At 34.0% G+C, this 19456-nt stretch overlaps 3 protein-coding genes and 1 long non-coding RNA gene across 5 annotated transcripts in view; all 4 read right to left on the reverse strand.

Moving 5' to 3' along the window:
* LOC133192203 (glycerol kinase-like) overlaps window positions 1-19456 on the reverse strand; it is a 419267-nt gene that overhangs the window by 363962 nt on the left and 35849 nt on the right. The gene's annotated exons all lie outside the window — the stretch shown is intronic.
* On the reverse strand, window positions 3701-5102 carry LOC133192724 (uncharacterized). Its single transcript, XM_061328727.1, has one exon. It carries the CDS (start codon window positions 4764-4766, stop codon window positions 3708-3710), a length of 1059 nt encoding a protein of 352 aa, XP_061184711.1. The 5' UTR covers window positions 4767-5102; the 3' UTR covers window positions 3701-3707.
* On the reverse strand, window positions 5801-6643 carry LOC133192725 (uncharacterized). Its single transcript, XR_009721859.1, has 3 exons — window positions 6492-6643; window positions 6145-6278; window positions 5801-5885 (listed from the first exon to the last, which is right to left on the reverse strand). It is a non-coding gene; the product is annotated as an uncharacterized LOC133192725 (long non-coding RNA).
* The window catches only part of LOC133192726 (ATP synthase subunit C lysine N-methyltransferase-like), a 10711-nt gene continuing 8169 nt past the window's right edge, over window positions 16915-19456 (reverse strand). For both annotated transcript variants that reach the window (XM_061328730.1, XM_061328729.1), the window contains exons 5-6: window positions 18132-18182; window positions 16915-17673 (exon numbers count right to left, since the gene is read on the reverse strand). In XM_061328730.1, the coding sequence (XP_061184714.1) occupies window positions 17524-17673; window positions 18132-18182 (201 nt within the window). In that variant the 3' untranslated portion in view covers window positions 16915-17523. The remainder of the gene's footprint in view (window positions 17674-18131; window positions 18183-19456) is intronic.

Consider the following 19456-nt stretch of genomic DNA (forward strand, 5'->3'; position numbering starts at 1 on the left):
TAAGTTAAGCGCGACCGCCGGGTATCCTAAAGGGGGGGGGGGCTTAAAAAATAGAACAGTTTGAAACAAAATAAAGTCTTTATTTATCTGTTTGAAATAATGCTGTTTTCTTTTGTTAATTTAATATGTGATGAAAGTACTTCAAGAACGCACCAGAACCTACCAAAAAGGTACTTTTTTTTTTAAATCCTGACTTTGAGGAGAGGATATTCCCCTCACACCCCCTTTTCAAAAACTTGCCGACGGCCCTGAAATATTACAAATCTTTATCGGATTTTTTTTTTTACAGTCTAATGACACAAGGAAAATTTTAAAATCTAGAAGACGAAATAGGAGGTCAACAGATATTAATCTTCTAGACCTTTTTTGTGGTTATCGAATATTGGCCTCACAAAATGTCCATCTTTCTTTAATGTACGCATTTATCAATAGTCAGAAGTGATCATAAAGTTATTTTTGCAGAAACTACGCAGATTTTTGGTGGATTTTTAATAAATAAGTCTTTGATTCACCACAATAGACCAAAGCTCTAAATGTTAAAGTGCTAAATACAAATTTCATAAGTTGTATAGGCAAAGCAAATACAAAGCTCCTTACAACTTTTAACTTTCACTTTTTTTTTTTACTAAAAAAGCAAAGAAGATGGACGTATATGGCATGTACTATTACTACTAGTATTCCGGAATGACGTGTACGAATCATTCATAGTTTTAATGTACAGTCAAGCAGGTGATTTAATTTCGTCGGCTGACGACACAATTTACGAAACATTGAAAATGATTGTCAAAAAATCGTAACATTTAAGGTAGTCCGACCCTCAGGTTCTGAAAATTGGGAGTTGAGTAATTGAAAATGTCTCTTAATTCTCGATGTTTATTTATCCACGATAATTCTTCAAAGTTCATCATTAAAATTACGCATATTATATAGGGAACATTATCAAATCTAAAATAATTTTTATGAAATGCGAATAAAAACTCCAGCTATGCATTTTCCTATTAAAAATTGATCAACAAATATATTTAAGAATTAAAAAACTACAGGTATCCAGGCATCTGGAGAAAATTGCATTTCATGGTCCCTGTTCCCCTGGGGCCTGAGTGGTGGGGCTAAAACCGCCAAAATTAATGCAATCTTTAAAAATCATCTTCCTTACTCCTATACATCAAGCAATCAAACTGTGGCATGATTGTAATTTGCATTGAGCCCTCTATTTTGAATTTTGAAATTAATGGCCTCAGGGGCAGGGTTCTGGTGCTAGGGTGGGGCTCTATTGATTATATAGTGAAAATACATTAATTCTTTGAAAATCTTCTTCTCTGCTCCTGGGTATTAAATAAACTAACTTAGTACATAAATGTAATGAGCAAGAGTGCCTCTTTCAAAATTGTAAATTTCATGGCCCCAGGGTCAGGGGTTCTGGTGTTAGGGCGGGGTTCTACATGTATTAATTATATTGTGAAAATGCATTAATTCTTTGAAAATCTTCTTCTCTGCTCCTGGATATTAAATAAACAAAGTACATAGTTATGATGAGCATGGTTGCCTCCTCAGAAATTATGAATTTCATGGCCCCTGGGTCAGGGGTTCTGGTGTTTGGGCGGGGCTGTATTTATTATATAGGGAAAAGGCACAAATTCTTTCAAAATCTTCAGTGCATGGCTATGATAAGGAAGAATGCCTCTTCCAAAATCGTGAAATTCATGGCCCCTGGGTCAGGGGTTCTGGAGAGAGGGGGGGGGGGGCTCTATTGATTATATAGTAAAAATGCATAATATTTTTCAAAATGTTTTTTTCTTCTACTGGTTATAAAGTAAAGAAACAAGTGTATAGTTATGAAGAGCAAGGGTGCTTCTTCCACAATTGTGAGTTCATGGCCAATGGGTCAGATGTTCTGGTGCAAGGATTGGGCTTTATTTATTTAGTGAAAATGCATTTCTTTGAAAATCTTCTATGCTTCTGGGGATGTTCGAGACAAACAGAGTAAAAGTTTTAATATGCAAGGGATATTGCATATCCCTTATATATGCAATATCTAAGAATTGCTTAGAATTTTGAACACCTGGACCATTTAGTCAAGTGTTCTGGCCCTGGCCAGGGCTCTATTAACTTGTATTCTGCTGAGCAAAGTTATTCCCCTTTGCCATTCACCTTTGATAATTAATCAATGTAAATAATGTATTTGAAAGCTTAATAGAATAAGAGAATTATGCAAGAATATTTATTGTATAATACAAAAAGTACTTTCATAGTTTTAATGACTCGGAAATGATAGATGAATAAAAATGAAACAAAAATAACTTATCTTTTTAAATGTTCTTCAAAGGCCAAGAGAGGCCAATATGAGAAGTAATGATATGGGGTTAAAAAATAGACATTTTGTTAATAGTCTGCATGGTAATAGTGATAAATGGGAGGGGGGGGGGGGCAGGTAGATACTAGACCAATTATTTTGTTGATGCTTATCATACTATTTTTCTTGCTTTTGGGCAACAAAGCTTCATTTATCAGTTTATGGATCCTCTATATTGTTGTATTGTACTCAGGTGGCCATTAAGGCCCTTGGGCCTCTTGTTTAAAAATACCTATATGGTTCTTTAGTTTTTCTTTTTACTTCAATTGCTATATAATATATTCTGTTAAAAGCTTTAAATTTACTATCATCGCAAAACATCATAGATCACTTCTAAATGCATATCATGCTAATTAACATTGGTATCTAAGGCCAGATTAAAGAAAATTCGATTTCTCTAAAAATGTATTTATTTTTATACTTTTATGGGGCACAAATGTCAACTTTTTACAAGACCGTTACTAAGACTTCAAGAACCTTGAATCCACTGAGATGCATAAAACTGTGAGTTGTTGCAAGAAAAAAAAAATCAGTTTCAAGCTTCAATTTGAGACTTTTTAAATTAAATTTCAGAGTTATCCTTCCTGGCTGAGGAGCGGATATCTTTAAGTCTAATTATTTCAATAGTCACGATATCATAGCACTTTCCACTTCACATAATTATTAAGCAACTAAAAGGTAATGCATATGGGTATAGTTAAATGAAAATGTATTTAAGTTTCAGTGGGGGGGGGGGGGGGGGGATACTTTCAATCTCAATACAACACAATCAAAATCAAACTGATAAATGACTAAAAAATGCTCCGTACGAGGATCGAATCACTTTAAAAGATTTCTCACCGTCTTGCACAGATAACATACACCACTGTGCAATCGGTGTCTTCCCACTTAGCCAAAATTCTGAAATTTATACAGGTGACTGGTTTTGGCTAGGTGGGAATGGTGTACAGGTAAGGAGAGGGAGAGAACAAAAGAAATTAATTACAGGTAACATATAGTCTGTTTTAGAATGACCAGTATTATGAATGATTTAAAATTATTTATTTATTTATTTTTTAAAATATTTTGAATTGATGTGAAATAAATGGGTTTTTTTTAATTATATGTTTGACATCTTAACTCTGTTGTAAGATGATTAGTTACATTGACAGGAATGCAAAAGAAGCCATTCTTACATAAATATAATCATTCTGATAAATAATGTTCATATCCAATACATATCCAATACATAAAAGCATCATAACAGTCACCATCATAACATTCAAGTAAATCATACTTTTACGGCGCAATGACATAAATTAACATGTAGAGTACCATACAGTCAAAACACATTTTATGTGAACCCAAAGACACATCACTCCAAATGCAGTAGATGGGATGCAGCATCTGCATAGTCCATTAATCGGATATGTCCTTGGCGTAGTCTTTCCTTTAAGTCCTGAATGCGACGGTCTAATTGTCGATATTTTCTTTTCTTGGGACGGACAACACCACCAGCAGCTAGCTGAATCATCTTGGCTTCATTGGCTGCCTGTTCCTTCTGAATCAACTGAACAAACATGAACAAATTTGGATGGGGGCGTCGACACATCCTGTTGAATTTATGATGCCATCCTTCCACTGCATTTGTTGTCCTTGGCCCTTCATTGTCAAAATGGTTCCAGGTCATCAGATGGCCTTCGACCCAAGTCTCTGTAACATAGTCTTTGAAGCGCAAGACATCTTGGTTATCATTGTCATTGTCCTCTAGCGCCTCAAACCATACATTTTCCACTTGATGCTCAGGAACTAAAGGAAGAACAGCAGCTCTTCTTACCAGACGATGGAAATCTTCATCCTCCCGGAATTGTGTGGTTAATCCAGATGACTGGACTTTCCTCCATATACACTGGGTGTAGTGAAAAAAACACCCCTTGATAGATGTCCTAGGGAAGTTTCCATGAACTGCATTCCGTGCGGCGATTTCGAAGTCCAGTAACCAATGTTCAGGAGTTAACACAGACTGTCGGTCACTAACTGCATCCTTCAGAAGCACTAGGAAACGATTGTAAGTGCCCTCACTCTTGTTGGGTAGAAGTCCAAATACGGGGGGAAACATAGTTCCGTTCACATTGGCATGCAGTGTGTACAGTTGGGTGAAGAATCTGGTGCACGAATAAAATGTTCCATCACTGAAAACTGTGTCTGCTGCACACAAGTGTTGTATATTGGAGTCGGTAGAAAATATCAGGATACGGTTTCCTTGGGCATCAGTGTCATCACAGAGGAGGAACCTTTCTCCAGCTGAAGTGCATGTCCATGGTCCGTTGAGGTTGATCTCCTCCTGTGAAGTAGGCAGCTTTGGAGTTGTCTTAGCCCGGTTCCTATACAAAGATGACTTACAGGCCTGGAATGTTGGAATGTTCCTGATCATATCCACCACTGAGTCATCACATTCGGTGTTGCGCAATCCTCCTAACTCTTCATCATAGATGGTGGGGATTGGTGTTGCCTCTTCTCTGCACCTCTTCTTCACACCACCGATGAAGGATTCGGCTGCTAGTCCAATATAGTTGTCCTCATGGTTGTGTGGTCTGCCAAACTTCACCACGATGTTTTCAGATGTTGTTAATGAAGCTGGACACTGTCTGTCAATACATCTCCAGTAGATTCTGTCATTGTATCTTGTTCTGATGGAGTACTTGAAACCACCATGAAGAAGGAAGAAACCTCCCCTTCCATTCTCCAGAAAATCCACCCGTACTTGCACGTTCGCCATACTTAACAAAAAGATACAGAGGATCTTTTTTTCTTTAGAATAAGTAAGGAAAGAGCATTTAATGAACAATAATTGCTTTTATCCTAGGATTTCAGACTAATTTAATATCAATTAGGCCAGAGTTTTTTTATTTTCTGTTTAACGGGAATTTTTAAGAAAAAGTCGGGTCGAGGGGACGAAATAAAATAAAAATAAAAAGTTCAAAATTTGTCGAGTCGAGACCATATAAAAAATAAAACCCAAAAATGGTATGAATTTTTTTTTTTATAGAATGTTGAAAAATGAAAGAAAACACAATAAAATTTTGTTTATCATTTATTTGGATTTCAAATATGGATAAAAAGATAAAACTCCTAACTATATGCATGTGTCATCCTACTGTGGTTAATTACATTTGTAAATTCTAGTATGAAAGCAAAACAATAAAATTTACAGTTTAAATTATTATATAGCAACAATAATGTTGGATACAGAAAAATCCACACTGCTTAAAAATTTATAGATGTCTTCGTTTGGTCATCTCATACAGTATAAAATTTATAAAAGTAATGATAAAAAATGTTTTAAGCTACATATATTATGATTAAACAGAAGTTTGGAGAAAGATATGGGGTTGATAGCTAACTTGACAATGCATTCCTAGTATAGGACTAACACATTCTTGAGGTTCAGAATGGAAATTTGTCAGCTGAAATTATTTCACGAAAAACAGCAGTCATCTTGGAAGTCTTCTGAACTCTTCACAAATGGTTGGGTCTCCACCAAGAAATCAAACTGCACAAAAAATGCATTGTTCCTTTAAGATACATTATTAATATTACCAAATACATGTAGTAGTTAGAAAGTCGAAGATAAAAAACAGTATTTACATGAGATTATTTTCTTTTCTAAATGAAGATACAAAACATTTTTTAAGAGTTTTTGATAATAACACATTTCTTATATTATAAATATAATAATTTTGGTCTTTGTTCAATTTGCATTAAAAATATTAAATTGGACAATTTGTTGACTTAATTCTTTCTATCTCTACCTTTCCACAGGATAATGTGTGCAATTCCAATTAGCTGTCACTTGTCAGTGTTAGTTTTAAATATTCTTTTCCAATCGTAATTTTGTTGGAATCCTGACCTCATTTAATTCAACCAAGCAGACATGGACTTGTATCTAAAATATTTTAATCGTAATTTTATGTCCCTGATATAGTTAAACATAATTCATTGTAAAACTAAATTTTACCGCGAATTTTACCTCAATTTGTTATGTGATCAAATTAAATATACAATGTAAACATCTTTAAAAGAAACAAAAAACGTATCAAAAAATGTTAACCATCGAACAATTTTAACAGAAAGTTTATTAAGACGTCAAAAAACTTACCCCCAACTCTTTAGACACAAGATGGTTCAGTGTGCATCTAGTGTATTTAGGTTGTTGATGCCTTCATTCCGATCTCAGAATCTTTTTTTCTCTTTATCGTCAATGGATTTAATATTACTATCTCGTCATTTTTATCTATAAATGTCTTGAAATGGCATTTTTGCTTGTTGATCTGTTGATAGAACCCGCGAAAAGTGCGATAAACTAGTTCTTTAAACTGGTTACGATATCATAATCAGCAAGACGCTCGTACAAGAATTTGATTAACGTAAGCTTTGTCAAACGTTTACATGATTTATTAAAATTATGGTGTACAACAAACCCGATTTTATTTCAAACCGTCAATATATGACACAGTCGGCGGGTATTTTAAAAATAAAAGTGAGATGGACCTCTTTTATTTTTTTTCGGTATTTTGAAAAAATTGGGTCGGCGCTTCCCGTTAAACATAAAATAAAAAAACTCTAGCCTTATATTCCTTCTGGATACATAAATTACATCAATTATCTGTTAAACAAAATAGATACAGAACTTAGGAAAACATCACAGGGGACTGTTGTTTATTCAATCTCTAAATGTTATTTTAGTCTCTGGTTTGATTACTTACTAATTAGCAATAATTATTTTCTGCAAAAACTTTATACAAAATATAATCAATGATTGATGAATAACAAAATTAATTATTTCCTAAATATTTCTATATATATTTTTATTAATTAATTTATTTATTTATTTATTTATTTATTTATTTACATATTTTTCTTTTTATTATTATTATTTTTTAAATTTATTTCCAATAATATATATTAGTAAATAAATAGATATATACATCTCAGGTGAAAATTACAGGTAATCAATCTAAAACAGACTATACACAAGTGACCACTCAGGTGTGAAAATCACAATTTTGGCTGGATGGGAATAAGAAATTCAGAATTTTGGCTAGGTGGGAATAAACCGTGCAATCGCCGTAACAAACTATATTTGGGTATTAAGGAAGCTCTAAACACTGCACACTAAAGAGTTATATTTGTACGGTAGTTTTATTGAGTAAGAGTGATCTGCCCTTAGAATGAAAATAGAATAAATGGGAATCTACAGGTAATGATACAATTTCTTATGAATTAAAGTATTCGTAATGTTATGTTAGACCAAGATTAAGTAATTGAATACATTATTTCCATTAATTTTCCCGATGCAAGTACACAACAGTGATTTCTGTTCACAAATAGTTCATCGTCTTTGTACATTTTTTCTGCAGAAATAAGGCAGGTACTCTATGTTGAAAATTAACTAGATACACCGAACATGTGCACCTTTATATGATATATTTTTCTCAAAGTCCAAAAAGCATTTTTCATTAGTGTTTAGAGTTTCCTTAAAATAACAATTAATGATTTGGGGTGGGGTCATCTTTTTTATAGTTTCTTTGTCGTCGAATTCTCTCCATATTTAAGAAATGTTTACTGTTTTCGCTTAGTTAAAATGCACTTAAACAATTTTAAACCGTGAAGAGTTGACCCAGAAATAACAAATTTAACTTTAAATTAGGAATGAATGCACCGACCAGGGTTCATTAGTAATGCAACATGAAAATTATATCAGTGTATGAATTTAATGAAACTGTTTAAAGCTGAGTTTTAGACACAATAAATAGTAAATTCAAAGGTCGAGGTAAAAAAAAATGGACACATTTGATAAAATTCTCACCAAATTATGTATCAGTGCGTAAGCATACATAAAAATATCTTGAATAGTTTCTTTGAAACTGAGCTAACTGCAAATATAAGAAAAGTGATGCCAAGGGAAGGTCAATGTGAAAAAAATGTAGGTCAATAGCACTCATGAAAATGTATCAGCATATGAAGTTTAATAAAAATATCTTGATTTTTTTTAGAACTGAACTAAACACAAAATTGAGAAAAGTGAGGTCAAGGTCAAAGGAAAGGTCAAGGTAAAAAAATGTTGATGCAGTTGAATAGCTCTCGTCAGTATGTATAAACAAAATATGAATAGTTTCTTTGAAACTGAGCTAATCACAAATTTTTGAAAAGTTAGGTCAAGGTCAAGTTAAAAAATGTTGATGCAGTTGAATAGATTTCATCAATATGAACAAACATGTGAGGTTTGATAAAAGTATAGAATAGTTTATTTGAAACTGAGCTAAACACATTTAAAAAAAAAAAAATGAGGTCAGGGTCAAAGGAAAGGCAAGGTCAAAAAATGTTGATGCAGTTGAATAGCTTTCATCAATATGTATCACCATATAAGATTTGGTAAAAATATCTTGAATAGTTTCTCTGAACAGAGCTAAACACAATTTTTAGAAAGGTCAAGGTTAAAGGAAAGATCAGCGGCAAAAAATGTTAATGCAGTTCAATAGATCTCAATTTATATCAGCATATGAAGTTTGATAAAAATATCTTGAATAGTTTCTTTGAAACTGAGCTACATGCATTTGTTTGAAAAGTGAGGTCAGGGTCAAAGGAAATGTCAGGGTAAAAAATGTTGATGCAGTTGAATAGCTCTAATCAATATATATCAGCATATGAAGTTTGATAAAAATATCTTGCATGGTATCTTTGAAACAGGGTCAAACGCAAAATGTGACAGAAGGGATGAGGGACGGACATGACAAACACTATATGCCCCGGCCATATTCATGACGAGGTATAAAAAGTAAAAAATAATGTAACAGTCGTACATTTTTTTACCAAATGACTCAACTAGCCATATCTCAAAGCATATTTTAGCAAGTCAAATTTCAATATCTGGAAAATATGTCCATTTCCTTTATCACAGGATCCCGATAAAGCAAAAAAAAAGTCAAATGTGGCGGATCAACCAATCTAATTGAAATTAGATGTTCCGAATCCGCTACCGTCTGAGAAGCGATAGCGGATTCGGAACATCTAATTCTAATTAGATTGCGGATCAACGATCACAAATTTTCAAGTGCGCCAAGATTCCTGCCGAATTCAAATCAAATGCACTTCATTCTTTCATTTTACTATTTTACTATTTTCGATATATTTCTCTTAGAATTTCATAAAAATAGAGTGTACTTAAATTTGATATAAACAATTTTAGATAAATGACTTGCATTATGAATAAGTGTTACAGTTAGAAGAAATTTTCAAGCTATTTAATTATCTATTGCTGTAGAGTAGCTTACAATTCAGTCGCACACTGACTTCTCGTTAATACCAATTTAACGATCTTTACACTGTTTTCAGATTCTTTAATTGCGTATATATATAAAGAACTTTCTTTACAGAAATGTTAGCTGAGGACATACTCTTCGATGACAAAGGCTTTCAGTGCAACGTTTCTTAATTTGCGTGGTCAGTATTAATACTATTTATAAATAATATCGTACGAGATCATGTTGATCTCACACAAAAAAAATCAATTAATAAACGTAAAACTAAACACGCGCACCAGTTAACCTAATTAAAATTCAAATGATCGTTAAAAATTTTGTATCTGCATGGCCAAAGACAATTTCAAAAATCAACACGTGCGCTGGGACGTTCCAGGTACATCTACATTCCACGTTGCCCACGTTAGAAAGTTTCGCCTACATGGGTTGTGAAAGGTCTGTGCAACTAGTGTTCTAGGAACTCAAAATAAAAGAAACCAACGTGTTTACTAATAGTTTTCGTGTCCTAAGAATGTCAGACGATACTGACAAGTGCTAAAATTACGGAGTTAATTTTATAAAAGTATTTGGTGTGGGTTTTCACCATATCCATCTGTGACAAGAGTTTCAGCCAAAAAACTGGTGCAACAACATAAATTCACCGCGGACACCGCAAGCGTGTGATGATATTCTGAGTTTCATAATAAGGAAATACATTAATGTAACTCTTTGATTGAAGTACGTGAAGCCTGCACTTTATACACTCTATCATATTTTTATATCGTTCGTGTTACGTTGAAAATAAGAAGAAAAAGAATACTGTGGAATCATTTTAATTCGTGGGGGGTCATTCAATGGGCAAGCAATATGTTGTTGGTTCGTGGGGACGTAATTCTGTACTCACTAGGTAACTCGTATATATACAGAAGATTCAAATATGTTGGCAAAATAATTGTTCGTGGGCATGCGCGGATCTAGATGGGGGAGGGGGTCCGCCCCCCCCCCCGAATTTGCAGAGTTATTTAAAATATATACTGAAGCAAATAAAAAATGGCTTTGGACCCCCCCCCCGGAAAACGTGGATCCCCCCATCACCACCACGAAATAGGTGTTTTTCACGTTTGGGAAATGCCTTTTTTTTTTTTTGCTTGTCAAGAAATTTTGGGTTTGAAATTTTTTTGGACTGGGGTGGACCTCCCCCCCCCCCCCCGGAAAAAATTCCTGGGTCCTCGCCTGGTGAGGATGTAAATTCGGGGATAAGGGTGACCCACGAAATCCACGAACATTGGACCCCCACGAACACTGATGATTCCACAGTCTTTGTCGTATCTTTTTCAATCTTTCCAGTCTCTTAATATTATTATTGATATTTTTTTTGTTATTGTGTTTTCTTTGAAATATTACATTGATTGTTTGCACTCGTACTGTATGCGCAAATTGTAACCATTAATTTCGTATGGTGAAGTCAAACCCACTAATCGTGCGTAAGCAGATTTTTGAGGAATAAATAACATACAAAAGGTCACTTTATTTGGTGTATATTAAAACAGTGTGTAAAAGATATACCCGCAATATCTAGGATGAGAATCATTAAGGTTACAAAAAAAGTTACAGTGTAATGAGTGTTCGGACCCCCCCCCCCCCCCCCCCCCGGTATTTTGAAAGTCTATATAAAGTAACGAATTTCTATATAAAGTAACGAAAAAATGACCTTGGACCAACTAGGAAACACGCATTTCTGTTAAATGGTACAATGAGATTTTTTGAGAGCCATGTATCTGGAGAAAATTGACTTAAGAAAGTGACTTGCCCCCCCCCCCCCCCGGAAAGTGACTTCTAGTCCCCCTCACCCAAATAGATTTTTCAGGTTTTTTTAACGTCTGAAATGAAACACAATTTACAATATAATGCTGCTACTGAAGTGTTTCACAAGAATTTATGCGAGGTTTACGAATGTGCTCTTCTCACATGAAATTCACCCGGAGGAAATGGCAATTCTCATTTTGTGCTTTTCTCATATGAATTTTAAGTAAATTAGAGCACTTTAGCCTGTACTTGGTTTAACACTATTTCATTAAATTACAGTTGTCGATCGCTACGTGATCGGATCGAAGGTCGCGTGTTCGAACCATGGCCTAAGTCGATAAAAAAATAGGTAGCAACTGTTCCTTCGCCAAGCGCTCAGCACTTTGAAGTGAAAAGTTGCGGGTCCTTCGGATGAGACCTTAGAAACCGAGGCCCCATCAGGCCCGTAGGAAGCAATTTCAGCCGTTTGGGGGGCACAGCCATACATCTTCAGTAGAGGGGGCACTATCAACTACCAAAAATTCCTTGACAAACAAAAAAAAAAAAAAAAAAAAAAAAGGTCATCAGACGTTTTTATTGAGGGGGCACAAGCATATAGTATCTATATTTTCTATAGAACTCTATATATCGGCAAAATTATTGGGGGAACCCCCCCCCCCCCTTAGTGCCTATGGCCATGCCCATGTCACGCGTATGTGACACGATAAAGAACCCTCACTGTTCAATGGCCCTGAGTGCCGAGTAAAGGTCTAAATTTGAAGCCCTTCACCGGCATATGTGACTTTGCCCTTCACCGGTATATGTGACTCATGAGACTTTTGGCCCAAATGCGGCATTGGTAACAGAGAATTGACGTCATAAACAACGCACGTTTTTATTTTCTCACTTTTCCCTCGTACTTTTTCCCCACTTCATCATAGATTAAAAAAAATAAAACTGTCAAATATCATGAGCTGAACCCGTGAACAAAATAAAAGAAAATCTTATTTTAGATCTTTTTTTTTAACATTTTATAATCTATTTTTATTTGACAAGGAATTTTGTGAGAGATCGTCTTTCCTGAATCCTACAAAGTTTGAAATGCAGAAATAATCCATCTATTGTGTTAAATGTGTTTGAAGACAAAAAAAAAAAGAAAGAAAGAAAAGAAAGAACTGAAGAAAGAAAGCACTCTAAATCAAATTACATTTATTTTTAATTTAAAATATGTTCATGTATATAATAATACTAATTCATAAGCAGTGCAAAGATATGGATCTCAAAGGCTTCTAAAAAATTCTAATTATACATAATTAGATATACATGTATATGGCTTTCCATAATTTACAGACTCTCGATCGCACCATCTAGCGTTAATTCAGATTATGACTGTTCTTTTTTTGCACGCCATCTAGCGTCAATTCAGTGACCGACTATTGGTTTTGCATTGGTGATCGTTCGTTTTACAACGTAGTTTGTTCATTTTGCAACGGAGTCTGGTTTGAATTTTGAAGCCCTTCACCGGTAAATGGTGACATCTCTATATGTCATTGAGTGAAAAATTCTCGAACGGGACGTAAAACAACATACAATCAATCAATCAATCAAGCTAAGGCTTTTGGCCCCACCCAAAACTCGAAGTCTGGACTCATGTGACAAACATTTTATACATTCTATATCATATTTGTGTAACACTGTCTCCTACTAGTTCAGGAGTAAAAAAATAAGATACACTGTACAATCCATTCAATAAATGACTAACTTACCGGTAATACCACTCTGGGGGCCTAGCTATATCCAGAGAATTTTTATAATTTTATATATAGTGCTTAGATGCTCATTAAAATCATGTAAACATTTTGCCTGATGGTCTATGAGTAAATGAAGAAGATTTTCAAAGAAGTACTCTCAATATATGACCAATTTAGCCCCACCCTAGAGCCTGAACATAGGCAATGTGCCATGAACTTTGGTAGAGGGCTAGTGTAAATTATTATCAAACATATGACAAACAGTTAAATGACTAACTTAGCCCTACCATGGAGCATGAACCATGGGCTTCAGGGCATGGATTTCACAATACTGGAAAAGATGTCATGTCGTAAATTTTGAATTTACCAGGAGGCAGTAAATAGTTGTCATGTTGTAAATTTTGTATTTACTGCCACCCGGTAAATTCAAAATTTACAACATGAGAGAGAGCTAAGTGTTTATTTTAATCATGGTAAATTTGTCTGCCTTTCCAAGGGTAGAGGAGAAGAATTTCAAAAGTATAATGCATTTCCAAGTGTTTATTATAATCATGGAATCACTAGATACCTGCTATTGTTATACCTTTAAAAAATTGTTCCTATAATGAATCAATAATAATAATAAAAGTCTAACATTTCCAATGTTTTGCTGAGCGGTCATAAAAAAAATCGATGCAAGATATTGGACTTGTCGATGAGATGTTGGACTGCTTACGTCACACAATGGGCGGGGTCAGCTAAATCTCATTTGCATTCTTTGGTGTTCGACATACATGTATACATGTTAAAAAAAAAAAATAATAATAATAAATAAATGAAAGGTATAACAAAACATTTATTGACTGTGTTCTCGGGCAAAATGCGGCCTCAGGCAAACAGTTTGGTTCTTCCGACAAAACGCATGTTGCCCTTGAACCCAGTCAATAAATGTGTAATGTTAATTAATGTGAGAAGAATTTTAAAGTTGCAAAGTATTTCAATATTTGTCCAACTAAGCACACCCTAGGACATGAACAATAACCCCAGGGGCCACGAATTTCCCAATTTTGGTAAAAAATTACAATCAAGCAGACAGTGTACATAGAAGATGCCCTTCATAAGAGAGGATTTTCGTTGATATAATGTATTTTAAGTATAGGACTAACTTGGCCCCACCCTGTGGTTTGAATGCTGGCACAGATAATTGATTTTAAATACTAATTGCAGGGTAATAATGTTAATATCTGCTTAATCTTCATATTTTAACTTGGCGAGCATATTTAACTGACTAGATATTGTATTTATATATAAAAATGAGCAATCATACTAAAATTTTGGTACTCTTTCTTCCTTCAGTGTAAACATAGTAAAATTTTACAGATAAGATTTTATTGACAATCTGGTAAGAGAGATAACTCTTACAAGTTAATTATAAACAAGCTTATTAGGAATATCCACTTAAGGAAAAAACAAGTGTGTGGTATAATTAAATAAAAAACCTATGGCCTACAATGTTTACCTGAGTCACTTTGCCCCTGCTGTTCTTCATCATCAGACTTTTAAAAAAAATCAACATGACCCTGTTAATGTTGTTCTATTTTTCCTGTACACATGTAAAATTTGGATTTTTAAAAAATTTTTTCAGCCCAACCTAACCCGATGGTTCATAATCTAAAATAAAATAATTTTGAACAACTTGGGAATGTATCAATTATTCATATGATTTAGTGTGATTCCACACAAACTGTGTATGTTTTGCTTATTAATATAACTTAGTGTTGTCTTGCAACTCTTTAAGAGATCTCTTTCTATATACTCTCCCTTGTAAAACTCTGATCAGCTATTGTAGCCTCCACCTATTCCCGAGGGCCCTGATCTGCACAAACTTGAATCTAAACTACTAAAGGATGCTTGCATATCAATATGACAAGTAATAGCTTTGCTATTCATTAGAGGAAGATCAAATTGTAAAGATTTTTCCTATATATTCCTATGTAAAAATTTGATCTCCTCTTGTGGCCTCAACCTATCCCCACTGGCCATGATTTGAACGAACTTGAATCTACACTGTGTAATGAAGCTTTCTCATAAGTTTCATTTTTTCTGGCTCAGTGGTTCTAGAATTTTTTTTAAAGATGCTATTAAATCTATTTTCACTATTTCTTGATTATCTCTCCTTGGAAGGGGACATTGTCCTTCATTTGAACAAATCTGAATCCCCTTCTTCCAATGATACTTTATGACAATTTTGTTTGAAATTGAACCGGTGGTTCTTGAGAAGAAGTCGAAATTGTGAAAAGTTAACAGACGAACAAACAATGTGATCAGAAAAGCTCATGTGAGTTTTTGGCTTAGGTGAGCTAAAAATGCTGATGGAGAAGGAAAAGAATTAAGGATTGACCTTGACCTTTCATCTTTTGGCCTTAAATTCATTTAATAGGGGATCTTTCTCAAGTAAGAGAGTCATCAACTTTGGATTTATTGAAGGCTCAAAAAAGAACTTATCATCTGAAAATCATTTTCTGCAATGTATAAATTTTTAACTTTGAACTTTGGATCTCAAAAGGGAACTAATATATACCACACTATCCCCAGGGGCCATGACCTGAACAAACTTGAATCTGCACCACCTGATGGTGCTTCCATATCAATATGACTAATAATGGCCCTGCCGTTCTTCTTCAGATTTTAAAAAAATTCTTCTTATATATTTCCATGTAAACTTTGACCCTTTTCTGTGGCCCCACTCTACCCCCAAGGGCCATGATTTGCACAAACTTGAATCCGATGCTTCCATATAAATATGACTTATCATGGCTTTGCTGTTCTTAAGAGGATTTTTGTAGATTTTTCCTATATATTTCCATGGAAAAATTTAATTGCTTATTGTGACCCCACCCTACCCCCAGGGCCATGATCTGAACAAACTTGAATCTATACTATGTCAGGAAACTTTCATAAGTTTCAAATCTTTTTACCCTGTGGTTCTTCTTCAGATTTTTTTTAAAATGACACCACCTTAATTTTGCCTTTTCTTGATTATCTCCCCTTGGAAGGGGGCACTGCCCTTCACTGGAACAAACTTGAATCCCCTTCACCCAAGGATACTTTGTGGCAAGTTTGATTGGATTTGGTCCAAAGTGAAAATAAGTTTACCCACAACACAAACAGACATACAAAAACAGATAGCAACACCTGAGTGACTCAGCTGACCTAAAAATGAATGATATAGAGGATATTCAATGTTTTGTGGTTGGACATGAAATCTATTTCACAAGTGGGACAGGATTTTTTTTTTTTTTTTGATTTCAGGAGTGCGAAGCAGGAGTGAAAATATTAAAAAATTCTGTCTCATGAGTGAAATAAATTCCATATCCAACTACAAAACCTTGAATTTTCTGTTTATTACATTTTCTTTGATTTTCCCTTTGCCTCTGTCTTTTCTTAACACAGTGTTATAAGCTGTGACATCATAATTGAGCAGTTGAGACGTCATAGCTTAGCAGTTGTGATATTGAAAACATTGTAACATGGATTTTAGCAACATATTTGGGAAGAAATTGGCGATTTTAGTCTCAGGCCAGAAATTATTTTTTACTTACTTTCACACTGTGACAGAATATCATTTTGGCATCCTTTCACACTGTAAGAGGATACCACTTTTATTCAATAAATAAATCACAGTATTTCAGTGTTGAAAATGTAATAATTTATTGTAATCTACTATAATAAATAGATTCATTATCATGATGCAAATTATGTAAGCATGAACACTATTTGTTCAAAAATATTGTTTATTGTAAATATTAAGAAAAATATAACAAAAATCATGATTCCATTTTATATAGCAAATATTGCTTTTTCTTTTTTTAGATCTTAATACTTTGGACACTCAGGATTTTATTCCAAAGGTTGGATTAATTTCTGTCAGTATCTCACACTTGAATGAATGACATTTGCTATACTTAATTTAGAATACGAGCTCTTCTTTAGTACATCCAGGTTAATCCTAGTCAATGTAAGGAAACGTGACCCCTAAAAAACTGTGTTGTAACCCTGATGTAGTTCTCAAATTTCTCTTCACATTGATATTGTTATCCGGAAACCGTCACATAATGCAGTGTTTAAGGTGTGGCTAACTTTCCAATCCACTTTACACCCACAAAAACTAATAATCTTCCTGGAGGCAGATACCTGTCAGATTTTAAGTCATATTACATGCTTCTGACACATTTACCACACTTCTAAGGTTAATATACTGAGTACAGTTCTATAACTCACAAAGAACATACACATACTGCACTTAAAAATGAACTCAAACATTGCTATCACATTCATAGCTGACAAAAACAGATTTTGTTAATAAAGATGAGAATCACGTTTTGGGTATTTTATAAAGCCAAACTGTGTCCACACCAGTTCCTATTTCTGCCTCTGGTTCAATATTTGGTAGAGGAAATCTACAGGCAACAACTCTCACATCATCCTTACTTTCTGCAATAATTTTCTTCTCAAGCTCCTTCATCTATAAACAGAAAAACAATTTTTTTCATAATGATGCCAATACATAAAAGGTCTTCTATGTGACAGGTGTGGAATATTCAATGTGTAGATATACCATATACATGTAACAGGAACTAAGTGAAATTTTAATTTTGGCATAATTAAAAATGGCCATGGCAATGCTAAAATAAATGTCCAAATATAAATTTATTCACATATATTGGCCGAGAAACTAATCAGTTATCCCCAAAATCACTAAAAATTAATAACCTTAACAAGAAATGTCCATTTTCTGATTTGTCCATATTAAACCTATTATATAATTACATAGAAAACTAGAGTTAAGGGAACATGCAGGTGACCACTGAAAGTATGCCTACTCCAAACATAGTGATCTCCATCTGTTCAACAGGCTCCACAGGTGAAGCAGAAAGAAGGAAAATGTTCAGAGATAAAAAAAAAATAATAAACAATACTAACCATACTCTGGACTCCAAAAATAACAATGTTATCATACTGCTGAAGATTATGCTGAAACGAAAATATAGTCACACTATGAACTTCCTTATAAAGGTTTTATCATAATTTACATGCTCATGAAATACATATACAAATAGATTCTGAATTCAAACCAGTAGAGCTACATGTTCATTCTCATCAGAGACATCTGGTTTTATTTTCTCTTTAGAGGATCTTTAAACAATTTCAACAAAGTTACCAGCATTTTTGGGTTTTAGGGAATTTATGGTTGTTTAAATGGAAAGCCATGCTCCTTTTTAAAAGGGGAGAATTGTGAAAATGGGTGCCATTGGGTGGTTTCATTTAAAAAAAATTTTCTCTAGAACCACCAAGCCAAAAATGTGCTCAAGGTTAAGGTGGAGTCACAATTTTGGTTCAAAATTTTATCTAGGAAAAAAGAGGAAATACATTTACAAAACTTCTCAAAAATAGCTACAATATGTCAAAATTATGTGCAACTTCAGGTAACATGTCCACTTATTTATGTACATGCTAATACCGGAACATGATTTAAACTCATACTTGTCATTTTCAAGGCTCAAGTGCATTAATTCATGATCTCTGAAGATGGGACTAAATTTTGAGTGTGCTAATTTTTGTACAATTAAGGTAACATGCAATCATAATTGTGCTTATTAGATACTTTGTTGACACTATCTGTGCGAAAATGGTACTTTAAAGAAAAAAAAAACCAACATTATTGCTCTCTACAAAACAAAGAACAATTTTAATGCCAAAAATTTTCTCAAAAAAAAAAAAATGGTTCTAGAGAAAATTATTCTCAATGTGCAAGCATTCTGGCAATAATTCAATTGGGACTCAATATAATTTTTTCTGGGATGCATCAAAGATGGAACTCAACTTTTTCAGAAACCTTGAGTCCCAGGAATCAAGGTAGCAGATTCTAGCGAGAACCCTAGCTGGTCCTTGTGTATGGTATACTACTATGCACAATTATGATTGCATGTTACCTTAAATGTCTCCTCCTTGCCCTGGATGCACATACAGGTGGAAAATATTTTTTTTTAAATCTTTACAAAAATAAAGCTTATGTTTGTCAAATTCATATGTAAGCATCTTTTTGTAGTTTTTTGAACTTTGTGAAAGCCAAGCCCCCTTTAGTAGAGCACAAAATTCTTTGTAAATGGCTTTGTTTGAAGTCACAACCATATCAGATGTTCTGAAGAAATATTGCTTCTTCTTGGCTGGAGCAGAATCAGCATATCTATACTTAAAAATTAATAAATTTTGCAAATAAACTCCGATACGGATGCACCAGAGTTTTT

This window comes from Saccostrea echinata, unplaced genomic scaffold (genome assembly GCF_033153115.1).
Source record: "Saccostrea echinata isolate AGI-Se365-2 ecotype Australia unplaced genomic scaffold, CSIRO_AGI_Sech_v1 ptg000025l, whole genome shotgun sequence".
In the NCBI taxonomy this organism is placed as follows: domain Eukaryota; kingdom Metazoa; phylum Mollusca; class Bivalvia; order Ostreida; family Ostreidae; genus Saccostrea; species Saccostrea echinata.